General features: G+C 41.6%; 1 protein-coding gene across 1 annotated transcript in view; it reads right to left on the minus strand.

Moving 5' to 3' along the window:
- IL1RAPL2 (interleukin 1 receptor accessory protein like 2) overlaps nucleotides 1–10,442 on the minus strand; it is a gene marked incomplete at both ends in the record, with an annotated part of 258,875 nt that extends 248,433 nt beyond the window's left edge. The window contains one exon of the mRNA XM_081336518.1: nucleotides 10,361–10,442. Coding sequence (XP_081192644.1) covers nucleotides 10,361–10,442 — 82 coding nt within the window. The remainder of the gene's footprint in view (nucleotides 1–10,360) is intronic.
- Nucleotides 10,443–19,116: the final 8,674 nt, after the last annotated feature.

The following is a 19,116-nucleotide window of genomic DNA, read 5'->3' on the forward strand; positions in this document are numbered from 1 at the left end:
TGTGGTCATAAGTCAAGGACTATCTGTACTGCACTGTCCTTTTCTTAGATTGGATTAACAATTCCTTCCAGCTCAATCAATGCACACACAGTCCCTAATCAAAAAGCAGCTGTAACTGAGCGCTGAACTACATATTACATCGCACCCATACATAAAAATAGTCCCCTAGCTGGACACCGATATCCAGCAATTGTCTCACACTCATATTTAATCTTCTTCAATTACCCACCGGTTCTTGCAAGCCTGGTGGCAGAACTCCAGTTTGCTGAATCCAGGGGAACCCTCAAAGCTGGACCAAACCATGTGCAGACAGATATGAGAAAGAAATGAGCAGGAAAGAGTTTAATTGCTCAACACCCTGAAGGAAAAGCATAATTCTATAAGTAATGGACTGCTGAGTCATAATTAATAAGAATTGCATTGACCTACATAAAATCCTTCACTGGTTCCATTAGGCTAGAAATGTATATTCTAGAGGGTGTGTGGGTGTGCAATGCTACATGGGAATTACCTTGAGAGATTGGGGAGGGAAGGGAAGGGGAGGGAAGGGAAGGGGAGGGAAGGGTCAGATCACAGAAGGTATAGCTCACAGCTGCATCCTGGGCAAAGGAAGAAACTCAGAAAAGAATCCCTGTAAAAGAGATGGGGGTAGATTTGCAATTCGGTGAATGTGGCCTTACAATAAAGTAGAATTAGCTTCCATTTGGTCTACCTGGGAATGCTGAAAGAGGTAGTTATTGCTGTTTTGCAGCAAACCTGAATTTTATCCATAACTGCACATGTGCCATTCTGAATGCAGAAGATGGATCTTCACTGCAGCTATCGCCATGGTTCACCCCAGAGCTGATTTATGGCTTTGGAAGGTTTCTTTGGAACATACTATAGTGTACATATCATTGCAATCTTGTCTGCCTTTATTTTGGAAAGCCAACCGAATAGCCCAAGGTCAGAGGGGATCTGCAGGAAGAAAGGTTAAATCACACTGCAGGCTTGGGGAGAATTCAAATGGTCTCGTTTTAGTGCTTCTTCTAGTGGGCACGCAAAGAATGGGCATCTCGGAACACACCAGAAGAGCATTATCAGGGACGCACGCGGCTTCAGAGCAGATCATACCCACGGATTCCCCCTGAAATTAATTTGGTTTAAAGAAAGCCAACCGTGTTTCCAACAGGCCACAGGAAAAATGAGACCAAATAGAAATGTCGAGGTGGACCTTCTCTAAGACGGGGAGGACGAACGGGAATAATTGCTGACTTATTTTTCTCCACTTTTGTGGCTAATGTAGGTCACGCTGCATGTGACTTGGTAAAATAACTTTACTTTTACTTTTCGCCCTTCACTCCGGAGCTCAAGGGAATAGCAACAAAGCAATCAGCCCTTTGAGAGAGCTATACAAAAAGCACGTGCAGAAGTAGTAGCTAACTTCAGGGTAAGGTGTAAGGTTGCATTAACAGAATCATGCAATTTTGAAAGTGCATCTCTGCCCCCTTTATACCTTTGTACAGGTAGCCCTCACCTTACAACCGTGTAGTTACCATTCCAAGTTACAACGGCACTAAAAAAAAAGTTACATAGGACTGTTGCAGCCTCCCCACGGTCACATGATCAAAATTCAGATGCTCGGCAACTGACCTGTACTTATGACGGTCGCAGTGTCCCCAGGGGGTGGGGGGGTCACATGATCCCCTTTTGCGACCTTCTGACAAGCAAAGTGCATGGAGAAGCCAGCTTCACGTAACAACTGTGTTGCTAACTTAATCATTGCAGCGATTCATTTAACAACTGTGGCAAGAAATGTCATAACAAGCCACTTAACAACTGCCTCGTTTAGCAACAGCAATTTTGGCCTGAGTTGTGATCGTAAGTTGAAGACTGCCCATCAGCTTTCAAATATCTCGATTTGGAACTTCTGCTCTTAAATCTCCAGTGGGGTAAAATGGGATTAAAAACTCTTTTTTTAAAGAGACATTGGGATAAAATGGGATAAAAACTCTTTTTTTTTTAATGCTTAGCCACATTGCCGGCCACTCCACACATGGTAACATCACATGCTCGTCTGTAATTATCCCGTGTCCATCTACCAGGTACCATATCATGACCAGGACCAAATTGAGGAGAAAAAAAGCAATTTAAGTTCCATTTCTTTCTTCTTCTTCTTTTTTTTTTTTTGCACTGAAGGATTTAAGAGCCCACTAGCTGACTTTGATCATAGAGGCCCCATATCTTCAGAGTCACAAGTTCAACCTACGTAGGTGAGGTGACATTTGTCAAACCTTTAAACAGAGTAGGGATCCAAGGCAGGCTTTCTTGAAATGAGTTTTTACTATTATTATTATTATTATTATTATTATTATTATTATTATTATTATTATTATTATTATTATTATTATTTGTAGTGCCGGTATACCTGGAGACCAATTCCCAAAGAGCTAGAATGCTGTTAGCCAAGCGAGGAACAGGAGGGAGTGATGTTTGCTTACAACTCAAACGTTGAGTCTAGAGGGTTTTATTTCTATCATCGGGAGCTTAAACAGAGATGTTCCGCTTTACTGACTCCAGAGATTTCAAGGTAGGACTTCAGGGTTCTCATAAACCTCTATTAATTATTTGCCAAGGAATCCAGAATGACTTAAGAATTTTAGAAGTGGCAGGTGAAGAATCAAACAAACCTTCCTATAGAAAAGACCCCAAGGGAATAGCTTAAAGATATCCTAGCTGCTACTATGTGTGGTATTTAAAAAAAAATACAGCTTTCACATGAGAGTTATTGAAAAGCAAAATTTAACAGGAGGATGACTCGTGTCTTCAACTCCCAGAATTCAACTTTAAGGCTTGTGGACTTCAACTGCCAGAAATCAGCTTTAAGACTTGTGGACTTCAGCTCCCAGAATTCCCCATCCAGTCATCCTTGTGGACTTCACGTTAGCTGGGGAATTCTGGGAGTTGAAGTCCACCAGTCTAAAAGTTGCCAAGTTTGGAGACCCTTGCTCTATATAATCTATATATGAAACTATATAGCTCGTGGCTGTGAAAGTTGGACCATAAGAAAGGCTGAGCACCAAAGAATTGAGGCCTTTGAACTCTGGTGCTGGAGAAGACTCCTGCGAGTCCCTTGGACTGCAAGGCGATCAAACCGGTCAGTCCTAGAGGAGATCCACCCTGACTGCTCTTTAGAAGGCCAGATCCTGAAGTTGAAACTCAAATCCTTTGGCCACCTAATGAGAAGGAAGGACTCACTGGAGAAGAGCCTAATGCTGGGAAAGGTTGAGGGCAAGAGAAGAAGGGGACGACAGAGAAGGAGGTGGCTGGATGGAGTCAATGAAGCAATAGGTGTGAGCTTAAAGGGACTCCAGAAGATGGTAGAGGACAGGAAGGCCTGGAGGAACGTTGTCCATGGGGTCGTGATGGGTTGGACCACGACTTCGCAACTAACAACAACAACAAATATAGCTCATGCAACTTTGATGGCGACAGTGCATACATCTACCCTATTAACTTTCAATGCTACTTTCAGGCTTTGTCATGGTGACCATGAGTCACAGTTAATCATGGTTTGATTTCAAAGAGGGATCCAAGGCAAGCATCATTACTTGGCATTCCACAATTATAGTCTTTGCAGCAATTAAATTCCACCAAGGAAAAATGCAAAATTCTGCAGTTAAGTACCATCAATCAACTTACTGACTCAATTGCAATTCATACAAAAAAGGCCATCGGCGTCTTAACTGAACACAGCCAGAAATATGAAGTAGCTGTTAGAAAAGAAAAAAGAATAACACAATCTGTATTGATGGAAGGGGGGCTTCTATAACACAAGAAAGGACATAATCCTCTTTTGGACTTCAGCTGGTTCACGGCTGCAGTCCAATACCAGTTCTTGGCTCCATATTTTCAAAAGATCTTTAATAAACTGAACCACACAGTTTTGGTCCACCAGGACCCGGATCAAGGTATATAACAAAGGTCTCAAAAATCAGGAGACTTTCAACTATTTGTTCAGTGACTGTTCAGAGTTACATCAGCAATTGAAAAAAGAGACCAGTTTTCAGACTTGTGAAGGTTGCAGCCTCCCCGTGATAGATAACGCGATCAAAATTCAGATGATTGGCAAATGGTTCGTATTTATGATGGTTGCAGTGTCTTGGGGTCATGCAACCCCCTTTTGAGATCCTCTGACCAGCAAAGTCAATGGGGAAGCCATGTTCACTTTACAACTGCGATTCACGTAACAACTGTGGCAAGAAAGGTCGTAAAGTCGGGCAAAAGTCACTGAACATCTGTCTTGTTTAGCAACAGAAATTCTGGCCTCCGTTGCAGTTGTAAGTCGAGAAAGTTGCCCAGAATTTTCTGGAGAAAAGAGATTAAGGAAAAACCTGAAAGTAGTCTTCGAATATTTGAAGGGATGGCTGGGCCTGAAAACTAGCCAAACTTGATCTCTGTTGATCTGAAGAGAAGAACTAAAACCAGCAGGACAGAGAAGTAAAATGCTGGCTGAATATTAAAAGAAATTTAATAAGGCAAAGACACACAGACTTCTTCTTCCAGTCATTTCAAACTGAGCTGGTAGGACCAAGATTGGGATATCTGCTTCCATCCATCTCTTCCTGGCAGAAAAGCAGATTCTTCCTTTCCAGCTGGTTGAGGAACCAGGAGCACTGTTCCCTCCCCTGTTTGTCCTAGGTCGCTCAACTACATTACATCATAACTGGAGAAAGACCGTGCTGTTTGTGACTGCGACTCCCACTCAACAAAAGTGGCCTTTACAAAGCCGCTTCTGGGCACTCTCTGCCATGACCGAGCACTAGCAAAGTCTCACATTGTGTTCTGGTGAAGTCATCCTTTTCTAAGCTGAGGTCAGCTCGTTTTGTCCCAAGGAGGCCCAGAGAGCAACAAAAAGGACAGCCAGCAATAGCCCACCACCGAAAGACAGAACATCATTTCTTACAGAGTTATTGGAGCCAAAGTGTTATACAAGCCCATGCATCTAAAGCCAACGTACCATGACATAAGTCAGAGGAGGTTATGGTTCAAGCAAAGGTCAAGATACCCAAGACAACAATTCGTGGTCAAATATCCTGGAGGATGAAGGATAAATCAGACTGAGGGGTCCTTGGTGCTATCCTGAGCTTCATTGTTTTCTTGCAGATGTTTCATTACCCAAGTAAGTAACATCATCAGTGCTAGAGTAACTGATGATATTATCTAATTTGGGTAAGGAAACGTCTGCAAGAAAGCAACCAAGGTGAAAGAGTACTGAGGACTTCTCATTTGAACCTTGAGCTACAAATATTCTCCTTGATTGATACATCAGTTCCTTTAGACCAGGGGTCTTCAAACTTGGCAACTTTGAGACTTGTGGACTTCAACTCCCAGAATTCCTCAGCCAGCCAGCCTGGCTGAGGAATTCTGGGAGTTGAAGTCCACAAGTCTTAAAGTTGCCAAATTTGAAGACCTCTGCTTTAGATCTCCTTGTAAAAGTTCCCAGTAGCTGATTTCTCCCAGGCTTACAGTACCTTGTGGTCCTAGACCCATTAGAAAGATCACCTTGTTGCCTGGCACTATTCCACCATTTACCCTCCATTCCTCCACTTAGTGGTAGGCTTGGAAGCTATGGACTGGAGCTGCTAAGTCCAACAATGTCACAGGGACTTCGCTTTCTACCTCTGCTGTCTACTCCAAGCCCTGTCAAAACAGACTCTCAAGCTTCTTGTTCTCCTGCTCTGGCATTTAAAACATAGACTAACAGGGTTGGAAGAGATGTTGAAGGTCTTCTAGTCCAAACTCTGCTCAAGCAGAGATGTTCTATTTCAGACAAGTGTTTATCCAGTTTCTCCTTGAAAACTTCCAGGATTGGAGCATTCACCACTTCTGGAGGCAGGTCTTTCCACTGGTTAATTGTTCTAACTGTCAGAAAGTTTCTCCTTAGTTCCAGGTTGCTTCTCTCCTTGGTTAGTTTCCACCTGTTGCTTCTTCTTGTCCTGCCCTCAGGTGCTTTGGAGAATAGCTTGACTCCCTCTTCTCTGTGACAGCCCCTCAAATATTGGAAGACTTTCCGATTTCTATTGCCACTGCTTCCTCCTCTCCAAAAAGATACCAAAATGGACATCACACACCCAGATGCTATATTATGTGAGTGGTATATGACTATATAGGGACGCGGTGGCTCAGTGGGTTAGGATGCTGAGCTTGTCGATCAGAAGATCGGCAGTTTGGCGGGTCGAATCCCGAGTGCAGCGTAACAGAGTGAGCGCCTGTTACTCGTCCCAGCTTCTGCCAACCTAGCAGTTCGAAAGGACGTAAAAATGCAAGTAGAAAAATAGGGACCACTCCGGTGGGAAGGTAACAGCGTTCCGTGCGCCTTTGGCGTCCAGTCATGCCAGCCACATGACCACGGAGACGTCCTCGGACAAGCGCTGGCTCTTCGGCTTTGAAACGGAGATGAGCACCGGCCCCTAGAGTCGGAAACGACTAGCACGCATATGCGGGGGAACCTTTACCTTTACCTTTATATGACTATATCGGAAAATCAACTGAAATATTTTTGATAGCATGTGGGGTTCTGGATCCTTGGAAAGTTTGGCTGTCCCACTTACCAAATAAAGGATATTGCGGACAAATCAATTTCTTCTAACAAGTTTTCCCAAGTATTTCAAGAACGAGGTCTTAGGCACTTTGGCTTGAATTTATGTCTGGCTTTGGAAGAGGTTTCTTTTCTGGCCTTTTGTGAGGATCAATGATTATATAATCTGAATTGGTTTCATTGCTTCAGTGGTACTTAAACCTCCTGGGCTTTTTCCTCAAATATTTCAGGATTGCTTTAGGCCAAGCTGAGAATGCAAGACATTTTCTATAAAACCTTTTTGAAAAGGTTTAGGATTATCCTAGAAGGGGCCATTGTCTCCTCTTCTCTCGAGAGAATATTAGGTCATTGTTTCTTAAATTGCCAATGTTTACTTGCCAACTTTCGTTTATAATTTCACGTATAATTTATTTAAACACCTTTAACCCTCTTTTCAACGTTCAAAGAACGCATCGCAGAACGGGGAGCAATTAAAAGCAATTTTAGGATGCATTAAAACAAAAATAAACTAATGCACACCTTCAGAAACAACACGCTTAAAAACAAACTGCTTCATTTTAAAAAAAATGAAATGCAATGCACAGAACAATTCTTTTTCCCCTTCTTCAGATGTCAGCTGGCTCAATTAAAAGCAGAAAACAGTTACTGCCAACAAGAAATTAATCGAGTTACTAAACATTGAATGGTTAAAAAAAATGAGGAGAGACATTGGTCTCTCCAATATCTTTCTTGAACTGTTTTGCAATAACTTGTCCATTGTATCATAAACTGGGTAGACGTGTTTGTGTTCACATCTCCCTCTCTCTCTCTCTCTCTCTCTCTCTCTCTCTCTCTCTCTCTCTCTCTCTCCCTCCCTCTCCCACTCCCTCTCTCCCTCCCTTTCTCTTTTCCCTCCCTCTCTCCACCCCTCCCTCCCTTTCTCCTTCCCTCTTCCTCCCTCCCTCTCTCTCTCTCCTTCCCTCTCTCTCTCTCTCTCCCTCTCCCCCTCCCTCTCCCCCTCCCTCTCTCTTCCTCCCTCCCTCTCTCTTTTTCCCTCCCTCTCTCCACCCCTCCCTCCCTTTCTCCCTCCCTCCCTCTCTCTCTCTCCTTCCCTCTCTCTTTCTCCCTTTCTCTCTCCCCCTCCCTACCTCCCTCTCTCTCTCTTTTTCTCCCTCTCTCTCTTTCTCTCTCTTTCCTGTACTGCAGTTCACTGATGCCCATTTAATGATGCCAATGAAGTGATTATATTGGCTGTAAAGGGGCCACATTTACCACGTTTGTGCCCATCTGCCACCAAGACCATCATACCCATCGCCTCCTGGTAGGACCAGCAATTATTAAGATGGAGAAATTCTTCTTCTTCTTTTTTTTTTTAAGAGCATGGTTTGATAAATTAAGTTCCTTCTTCTCATCCGGGGCGGGAAAAAAAATCAATTTCAGCCTTTTAACTGGTAGCACAAATGATAACTTTTCAATTCCTGACAACCTGCTCTTTGATTGCCAACCCAAGTTTTGACATGGCAGGGGGCCACCATCCCCCCCTTTTCGAGCTATTGAACAATCCGGAGGCCAGCCGTCCATCCGCCGGATCTTTCTATTAAAAAAAAGGATGCCGGTTACTTCTGCTTCAGGTAGACATTTTAAAGTCTGGGAAGCAGAGAAAGAAATCCATTTAACACATGTCACTATTGAAAGGAATGTCAATGGCTTTGCTTTAGATATTAACCTTGTTTTTAAACAAATATTTTTTTTGTAGAGGGGGAAAAAAACCCACACCAGTTGGCTACTGTACAAAGTTTACCTGGATCAATGGATGCAAGATATTATCAATCGAATGTGTGAAAAGTGAAAGCATTTTTAGGCATGCATTAAGGATTTGGGGTGTTGGTATCAGGTGCACGAATTCAGGAGCCAGGATAGATTTAACAGAATAACAGAGTTGGAAGAGACCAAGGAGGTCTTCTAGTCCAACCCCCTGCTCAGGCAGGAAACCCTATGACATTCCAGATAAATGGGTGTCCAATTTCTTCTTAAAAACCTCCAGTGTTGGAGCACCCACAACTTCTGGAGGAAAGTCGTTCCACTGGTTGATTGTTCTAACTGTCAGGAAATTTCTCAAAGTTCTAGGTTGCTTCTTGGTTAGTTTCCATCCATTGCTTCTTGTCCTGCCTTCAGGCGCTTTGGAGAATAGGTGGAAACACACACACCCCTTCTTTGTGGCATTTCAAAAACACTGCAAGTTTAGTCCAAACTACTTATGCACAAGAGTGAGAACAAGAACATTTAGACTTATATACTGCTTCACAGAGTTTTACAGCCCGCTCTAAGCAGTTTACAGAGTCAGCCTATGGCTCCTCATTTTACTGACCTCAGAAGGATGGACGGCTAAGTCAACCTTGAGCCGGTCAGGATCAAACTGCCAACCTGCTGGCAGCTGGCAGTCAGCAGAAGTAGCCTGCAGTACTGCATTCTAACCACTGCGCCACCACAAGAATCTGACCTACTAATAGTCAAGCCACATTGGCGCCAGGTAAGAATCAATGGACTTTAAGGAAGGCTGGACTTTGGTCTGTTACAGGACCACAGGGACTCCAAGCTGGTGACACCTCAACCCTGGAGCTCCACCCGGTCATATTCTACATCTGGATGTGCAGAGCACATTCATTCTTCAGTACCTCGTGACCTAAAAATCTTAAGGGAAGGTAAGATGTAGGTAGAAATTCAAAGATTTGCTTTGTATCCTCTCTTTGTCTCTCCCTCTGCTTGATTTTTGTCTAAAATTTGCTCGTTGTTTTTCTCCTCCTTTTTTCCCCCAGTCACAAATCCACAAATCCTGCTCTTGACTTTCTTCCCAGCAAGATGTACTTAGGAAGGCGGTAGATTTTTCTTATCCTTATAAAGTCTTTTCTGTAAATACATTGCCTTCCTCTTATCAATCTGTTTCATTAAGTTATAGTTACACTTTCTGGAATACGGACACCCCCAGACCCACAACACAAACCCATCCGTGTGCCTCCATTTATGACCCTCCAAAATGTAAGTTGAGATACTCAACCCTAGCATGTTGCATCTTCGGCAAAGATTGACGAAACAGAAATTATAGCAAACTCGAAATACACACGGTATGCAATGTAACAGCCTTAATTTAGTTTTCACGCTATGTACTTTTTACAGTTCTTCCCCCACACACACTTTTGTTTTTTTAAAAAAAAAATGTATTTTACCAAACAAAGAGTCATTAAAACACTTAAAATAGTTCAGTTCCAAATTACAAACATAAAAATAGCCCAATATTGGCAGTGAAATATTTCACCTAAATCAACTTGAGGCTAGGATTCACCCCGGCTGACACCTTGTTGGGGAGAAAGGAAAATGGGGGGGAAGGAAACCCAGACCTTGTGGATGGTTCCCTCACCTGAAGGAAGCAGATCCAGGAACAAAGTCAATGGTTGAAGCTTAAACCACATGATCCCAACAACCCCGACATCCATCACTGTCAAGCAATAAAGCAATTCACTAAATGGCACCAAAATGGTGTAAACGCTTAACACCCCACTTAAGCAGGAGTTTTCTGCTCTTTTCTGCAGAAACCCTTTGGCTTAAAGGTCAACACATGTGAGAAATAAAATGGGTTGCTGGACCCTTTCTGGCCCTGTCTCATGAGCCTTGCTTAAACTGCTCGCCCAGATTCTTGATTGCACCCTCTCAATTAAGACAACTGAACAGAAGCCACAAATCCTCCAAGGGATATATTGTCCAATAATTTCCAAATGTTGTTGAAAATGAACTTCCGAAACTTACCTGAATTTCTCTTGGATACCAGCTTCATGCTTCTGCAGAGGACCACAAAAACTGCAAAGGCCAAGACATGAGCAGGCTTCATCTTCTACTCCCTTTTGGCAGCTGAAATGCATACAGATGTTGTTAAGTCCCAATCCAAGCCTCCGCCAGATGTATATTTCTGCACATTATTCTATTTAGAGCCTTTCCACAAACTCTTTGCAGTACAGTGGCTTCAACAGTCCTTAGGAAGTTCAAATTAAAATATTTACGTCACAGAACATTCCTGTCCTTATCAATAGAAGGGAATATCTGTAGCTCAAGGTTGAACTGAGTGGTCCTTGGTGCTCTCTGAGCTTGGTGGTTTTCTTCCAGATGTGTCATGACCCAACTAGGTACTGTAACATCATCAGTGCTAGGAGGGGAAGGGTGTACAGGGAGGAGGAGGAGGAGGAGGAGGAGGAGGAGGAGGAGGAGGAGGAGGAGGAAGACTATGGAGTCCTTGGTGCTCTCTGAGCTTGGTGGTTTTCTTGACCCAACTAGGTAACATCATCAGCGCTAGACTAGAAAACCATAAGATGCCTCCATAAAGTCTTCAGAAGTTAAACTCAACTTAGATTTGACTTTAGAGTACACAGAACAATCAAACGGAAACGAGAGGATAGAGCAAGTCACGAAAGCTATTCAACCACAGATAATGAAGAAATTAGTATGCCAGGAAGGATTTCTTAACCTTTTTTTTTTTTGGGAAGTTTCAAATCCCAGTTCAAGTAGGGCCACCTTGACAAGAGGGGAAGGTGGTTTCTTTTAAAGGGGAGATAAAGTAATTGAACTAAATCTTCTAACAGATAATTGTGATTATGAAGTTACGCTGGGTGATTTTCAAGTGGATCTTCATAAATTACTTTCTCCACTTTGCACTCTTCAGCCAAAAAGTGGTAACAGCTTCTCATTCTCTGGCCTATTAATGCTTCTTCCTGAGTCCTCCCAGCAGTTACACTCAATAGTATTTAAATTGCAAAACCGAAACTTTTTTTTTAATTAAAAAAGCAATTTATTCCCACTTTGGTTTAGCTTTATGGAAGCTGGCTTATTATTTTCAACCAGAAATATCCATGGCGATAACACTGCTCATTGCTAAAGAGGGGGAGAGATTTGTTTACATTACATTTTGATAGCAACCTAAATCCTTGTTTCAAATTAAAAGTTATCACTTCAGTTTTGTAGGCTGGTTCCCCAGCAAAACTGCGTTGAGAACACGTTCAGGAAACTCTGTACAAAAACGCATCATGTAAGAACTTGTTCAGGGGGGGGAAAAAACATGCACATTGTACTTTTGTGTTTTCAAGTTCGTCTTTTGGGAGAAATGCACCTGGCCTACAACCTTCCAAGGCTAAATTTTTGTTGTTGTTTTTTTAAAAAGGAAAGAAAACTTGAGGGAATTTTTAAAATTTTTTAAAAAGATAGAAGAAAGTGAAAAACAAAACATAAGAAACAACAGCGAGTGGTTCATACATATTTAATTTGTGTCCTTGCCTTTACTATTTTTACAAATAGCTCAAGGCAGTGAACATATCCAATACACTTTCCTCCTACTATTTTCCCTATAACAACAAACCTCTGAGGTGGGCTGGGTTGAGAGAGAGGGGCTGGCCCAAAGTCACCCAACTGGCTTTCATGGACTAGAACTTTCAGGACTAGAACTCACCACCTCCTGGTGATTGGCCCAAAATCACCCAGCTGGCATTTATAGCTAAGGGAGGACTTGAACTCACAGCCTCTGGTTTCCTAGCCTTGCTCCATATCCATATCCAGATATTGTAGAGTTAGAACAGGGGAACTAAAATTATCAATAAATAGAAATTGTTGTCCTAGAGTAGAGCTTATATTACTGATGGCTCTTTAGGTTAAAAAAAAAATCAAGAGCCCAACCAAGTTGAGATGAAAAAATTGAAAATACACCACTATTTATTCCATGTTTGCATCTTTCAGTGACCCTATAAAAGGAAGTACGCCTTTACACTCTGCAAAGTTCTAAACTGGGGCTTGGTACGAAGTATCTTCAAGAAATTCCTCTCCATGTGGAATAACAGAACAACAGAATTGGAAGGGACCTTGAAGGTCTTCTAGTCCAACCCCCTGCTCAGGTAGGAAACCCTATACCATTTCTGGCTATGGAGATTCTCAGTCCTCCAGGTTGTGGTTGTCCCAAAGGTGCTTTTCCAGGAGGCAACTGGACTTCCATGTTTTTCTTTGAAGACATTTCACTTCTTATCCAAGAAATTTCTTCAGCTCTGACTGGGTGGTGAGGAATGGAACGATTTATATTGTCTGCAACAGTTGTCTGCAAGGAATATAAATCCTTCCATTCCCCACCAGCCAGTCAGAGCAGAAGAAGCTTCTTAAATGAGAAGCCAAACGTCTTCAAAGAAAAACAAGAATGTCCAGTTGCCTCCCGAAAAAGCACTTTTGGGCCCTAAACCATTTCAGAGAAATGGTTGTCCAATCTCTTCTTAAAAATTTCCAGTCTTGGAGCATTCACAACTTCTGGAGGCAAGTTGTTCCACTGATTAATCGTTTTAACTGTTCTAATTGTTTTAATGAATTGTTCTAATTGTTCTAACTTATTCTATCTGCCTATCTCCTCCGTCTCAGGAGAAAACCATGAGGTACCATCACGGACCTTCAATAAAGGTCCTGCTTTTTATGGCAAGGTCTCTTGAAGAGAGCTTGGGCCTTCCAGTTTAGATATGTTGGAAACCATGGCAACCAAGATGGGCTGGAGGACTTAACAGGGATGCATGGCATCTAAAAGGGAGGACCAAATTTGGACTCGTAACGTTATGTAGTTTTACATAATGTAGGTTTAGATTATGTAGTTTTAATTTCCTCCTGTGTGTGTTTTATTTCCGTGTTTTATTGCTGTCCGCTGGCAAGCAACTAGGAATTGCGGCAGATAATGAATCTAATAAGAGAAATAAATACACAAACGGACTCATTACCGCAAGGTATAATAACAGCCAGGAATCTGGAAGCCTTAAAAGGTGAGCGGACAAAATTGGCAGAGCGTTCTTAGTGGGTGCCAATTGAGAAAAAACATAGATAACAGGCGGTCCTCGGCTTGCCCAACATTTCTGTTGCTAAGCAAGACGGTTGTTAAGAGAGTTCTGCTCGCATTTTATGACCTTTATTTTTAGCTGTTGTTAAGTAAATCGCTGCAGTTGTGAAGTTAATAACGTGGTTGTTAAAGTGAATTTGGCTTCACCCGTTGACTTTGCTTGCCAGAAGGTCACAAAAGGGAAACACGTAATCCCTGGGACACTGTGACCGTCGTAAATACGAATCGGTTGTCAAGTAACTGAATTCTGATCCTGTGACCGTGGGGTTGCTGCAATGGTTGTTAAGTGTGAAAAATGATTTTTTCAGTGCTGTTGTAACTTTGAATGGTCACTAAACGAACGGCTGTAAGTCGAGAGCTATCTATATCTCCACGCCACTCAATATTAGCTGCTGGAAGTAAAAAAAATGGGAATACATGAATATTTGATCTATCTGGATCTGGGTGGTCTCTGGGTGCCTAGACCCACTCCTATGTAATTCACTTTATCTCACTTGTAGAGTTATTTGCCATGACAGACCAATTAAACATCCATATAATCTCGCCCTAATGAAGGGATACGTTCATCTGAATCAGATACGATAAGGACAAAAAATATATATATGGAAGTTTCACTTCAGTTAGCTCCCCCCCACGCCCGATTTCCTTTGAAAATGGCAGCTGTTGAACTGTAAAAAAAAGGCAGAGTACGATTTGAATACCGATATGTATAAAGAGATAAGTTCTCCGTCTTCGGCACATAATTCATAGGGATAATTATGCTCCCTGAAGACAAGAAAGGAAAAGTGGGGGGGGAAGGATATCATACATACATAATTCTCACACTGTTCCCTTTCAAGATAAGCAAAAGAAAAGGGGGGAGAGCTTATTTTGAATTTCGACGTTACTCGTTTTTGCTTTTCGAATCTGCACGATGTCTTTCAAAGCCAGTTTTTCCAAGGGTGCTTATAAGGACTGAATCTGGAGTGCAGGCAGTCCTCTGCTTACGACTGCTCGTTTAGTGACTGTTCAAAGTTACAGCGGCAGTGAAAAATGGGACTTCTGAGCGTTTTTCACACTCCCGACCGTTGGGCATCCCTGTGGTCACGTGATCAAAATTTAAATGCTTGGCATCCGACTCATGTTTATGACCGTTGCAGTGTCCCAGGGTCACGTGATCCTTTTTGGCGACCTTCTGACAAGCAAAGTCAATGGGGGAAGCCAGATTCACTTAACAACCGTGTTACTAATTTAACGACTGCAATGATTCACTCAACCACCATGGCGAGGAAGGTCAAAAAATGGGACCAAACTCGCTTAACAAATGTCTCACTTAACAACAGAAATGTTGGACTCGCTTGTGGTCATAAGCGGAGGACTCTCTTTATTTACTGAACCCCAGAAGCCAAGATCCCTCGAATCACTGTTAATTTTAATTTCCTTCCACCCCATGGCTAAATTGGATTGGAGGGTTTTGCCCTGTTTAAGACCTTTCTTGCCGCGGCTGTTAAGTGAATCACTGCAGCCATTAAGATAGTAACACAGTTAAAGATGAAACAGAAAGAAGACTCGGTGTATTTTAGAACGTGGGATAATTTCTATCAATGGCTAGAAAAATGAGTCAGAGAGAAAGGAACGTGATACGTAATTTTGAATATAAATTAGCAAGAAGGCTATTGAGTGATTAATTAACATATTGTTTATGACAATTAACTAGATCTATTATTGTTTGTTAAACACATGAACCCAGACATTATGCTGTTTGCCAAATATTGAGAATGTTATTTGGAAAAACCCCAACCTCAACCCCAACCCTAATCCTAACCCTAACCCAAATCCCAATCCTAATCCCGACCCCACCTTATTCCTAACCCTATGAAAACTAATAAAATCTATACCAAAAAAAAAGAGTTAGTAACACGGTTTGTTAAGTGAATCTGGGCCCCCCCCATTGACTTTGCTTGTCAGGTGGTCACAAAAGGGGATCATATCACCCGGGGACACGGTCATAAATGTGAGACAGCTGCCAAGTGTCTAAATTTCTTTTTTTATGTTCAATATTTTATTAAGTTTTTATAGTCACAAATCCTTAATATTTTATCAGCAACATATTGTCTGGGTTGCAGTCTTTAGCTTACTAGTACATGTTAAACTCCTTTCTCTCTGCCTCATTTTTCTAACCATTGATAAAATGTGTCCCATGTTCTAAAGTATTCTGAACCTTCTTTTTCTTTCATTTTTGCCGTCAGTCTGTCCATTTTCTGCACAATCCAAATTTTTCTTAATTATCTCTTCCTCCGCTAGTAATTCTTCATCTTTCCAATGTTGAGCAAATACAATTTTCACTGCAGTTAATACGTGTAACATTAAATATACACATTCCTTCTCATAATTTCCTCCAATTATACCTAACAAAAATAATTCTGGCTTCAAATCTATGTATTTTTTAATCATTTTCTCTAACCATATATGTATTCTTGACCAAACTCTTTTGGCTTTAGAGCATGTCCCCCAAATAGGATAATATGTGCCTGGTTTCCAAGTGTCTAAATTTTTATCATGTGACCATGGGGATCCTGCAATGGTCGTAACTGAGGAAAACGGTTACTAAATGAACTGCTGTCAGTCGAGGATTTACCTGCATTAACTATTCTCATTTCCAGGGATCTTTTCAAACCCATTTAAGTAGAACACAACACTGGAGATGTTTAAGACAATCCCCCTGCAGCAAAGCAAAGGTAACTATTTACTCTAACTCTAATTTACTCTAATGTGTTCATCTTTTGATAAGGAGGAAGAGGAGGAGGGGGGGAAACCCATATTAAAACCCAAAACCAATTTAACCCTATCAATTTTCAGGCTGAAGGCGCCGTTGTGATTTTATTTTTAATGACCAGTTTTGGTAACCCATGCAGTAAAGGATTCCATGATGTTGACAGAAATGGAAATTTGGTTTTGGAATGAATTAACACCCCCAGGCCTTTTCCCCTTCCTGCAGGTTTGACATTTAAGCATATCTGTTCTAATAATTTGGGTTGAGCCTTAGCAACACTGACACATACCTGTAATTAAGGCGATGCATTATAATGAGACAGAGATTAATTTATTGAAGGTAACAGATTTCATTCTGTAGCTAAGGAGCCCTCCCCGCCAAAAAAAACCAGGAGCGTCTACATGGTAACAGAAGCAGAGCTAAGAACCTGTCATAAGGCTTCAGGATGCAATCTAATTCTATTAAGATCAATGAAAGGTTTCCCATTAACCACGATACAAGCTCTGTTAGACAGCGAGAACCAAATCAAATGCAACAGTGAAGCAGCTTTTTCCCCCGTTTCCTCAACACAACAACTAATTATAAAAATGCATGGTATTGTTAACCTAAACCCCAAAACAGATCTGTTGTTCTCATGCAATGAAAAGGCTCAGGAAAAATGCTGAAACTTTGGGCTTCTCTAGAACTCAGAGAAGGGGGTCCAAGATGGAGAAGGAGCAAAAAAAAATTACAACCATCCAGGTATTGTGGCTAAGAAGCTGGGATGCCAGCAGGCTTCCTGTATTATCTAAGTTGCTTAAGCATGCATGGTGTAAAGGGGTTGTGTGAATATGCCACTAAGGTTCAAATAAGCGGTTCTATAGAAGTGAACATTTGTAGCCCAGAGTTGAACTCTGGAGTCTATGGTGCTGTCTGAACTTGGTTTGTAGCTCAGGGAGTGACTGTGGGATTCTTGGTGCACTCTGAGCTGGATGGTTTTCTTGTAGACATTTCATGACTCAACTAGGTAACATCATCAGTGCTAGAACAGCCCCATCAACCCTGATAGGGCAAGCCATTAGTCTATAAAAATAAGGGCAAGCTCCATTCCCTTCTAACACTGATCATGTTACCTAGTTGGGTCAAGAAACATCTGCAAGAAAACCACCAAGGTTAGAGACCACCAATGTCTCCACAAACAATGCTAATTTAACATCATGTCTGAATTCAGATTCTCTCTCTTTATCTTCAGTCTGACTTTCCAACCCTGTGAGTAAACTCAGCCTTCAAGTTATCCTTAAGCCGAGATGCAGACCAATTGTATTAATCTTCTTAAATTGTAGGATCCAGGTACGTCTTTTCCTGCACTCAAATAATAACATTGCCTCATCAAAAACTCAGACTCTGTTATTTTATCTGAGTGTCTCTGCAGCTGCAGTGCCATACTGGATCCTTGACTCACAAATAAGCAATTACAATAGTCGTAAGTGTGAAAAACAGTCATAAGTCACCATTTCCAGAGCAGTTGTAACTTTGAACAGTCACTGAACGAACTGTTGTGAAGTCGAAGACTTTCCTGTGGGGTTGATTTCTTGGTTTGGCCTACCTGACACACATTCCCCTCAGGTGTGGGATATTTAAGAGGCAGGTGTCAAATCAGCCCTGCCTCTCTCCCACGCAATTATTTAAGAAGATGTGGGGAACATGTTCTCTTTTTCATCTTGTATGAAAGCCTTTGGAAAGCTATAAATATTTGAAGTAAATCAATAAAATCCTAACTCTCAACGGGGCCCCATCAGAGAAGATCGCGTTGACCAGAAACAACAAATGGCACCTGGCCAGTTACGGAATCGATGATGAAGAAAGAAAGAAAGAAAGAAAGAAAGAAAGAAAGAAAGAAAGAAAGAAAGAAAGAAAGAAAGAAAGAAAGAAAGAAAGAAAGAGAGAGAGAGAGAGAGAAAGAAAGAAAGAAAGAAAGAAAGAAAGAAAGAAAGAAAGAAAGAAAGAAAGAAAGAAAGAAAGAAAGAAAGAAAGAAGAAAGAAATTCCAGTTTGCACAATTTCTGCTTTTTTTTCATTCTAATAATACAATTTGGGTTTTATGGCTGAATCCAACTACGGCTGGCAGATCGTTGCAAAACCAAAACGTAAAAGACACCAAGGCCCATTTTTTTAAAAAAAAGAGCACGCAGATTCAGAATACAGCTTGAATATGTCCTGAAATAAAACCAGCAAGTTCAGATAGTACCAAGGAGTCCTCCTCCTCTTCCTCCTCCTCCTCCTCCTTTCCCTCTACTCCGCAAACCCCAGTCCCGCCCTCTCCTTGACTGATGAAAGAATTATCCATACAAATGTAGAAACACCCAAATATTTTTTCATTCCATCTCTCTCCCCTTCGATCCAGCCATAAGGGAGAAGAGACAGCACAATATCCATTCACCGAGTTAAATCTGAAGCTCTGGGGACAATATATCTTACAGAGGTACGCTAGAAACAAATAGCAAATTAGAATAGCGAGGTTGTTCTGATTTACAGAAAACAGTCTGCTGGCTGCTGATCCTTTCCGAGACCTCTTGATCTGTTATTTCTGCAAATGTGTACTGTTTTGTCAAATACAACAGCCACCTCTTTAACATTTTCCAAATATTAAATTTAGCTGCTTGGATTCCGCCGGGGAATGAACTGAGAGCAAAGTGAAATCTTTTCCACACCGATTAGATGCTTTTGACAGATCTCTAGATAACCGCTGCTTTCCTTCCTTCCTTTGATGATGCCTTCACGACATGAAACGGATCTTCCTTCTTTGCTTCACAAATCTATTGGCCGAACCTGAAAAGGGAGGATTACTCTTTTTTTTTCTTTTCATGTCATCTCTCAGAGCTGCCTGTTCTACATGTCACATTACCGATTTCAAATGGCAAGGTCCCTT

This window comes from Vipera berus, assembly GCF_964194415.1.
Source record: "Vipera berus genome assembly, chromosome: 11".
In the NCBI taxonomy this organism is placed as follows: Eukaryota; Metazoa; Chordata; class Lepidosauria; order Squamata; family Viperidae; genus Vipera; species Vipera berus.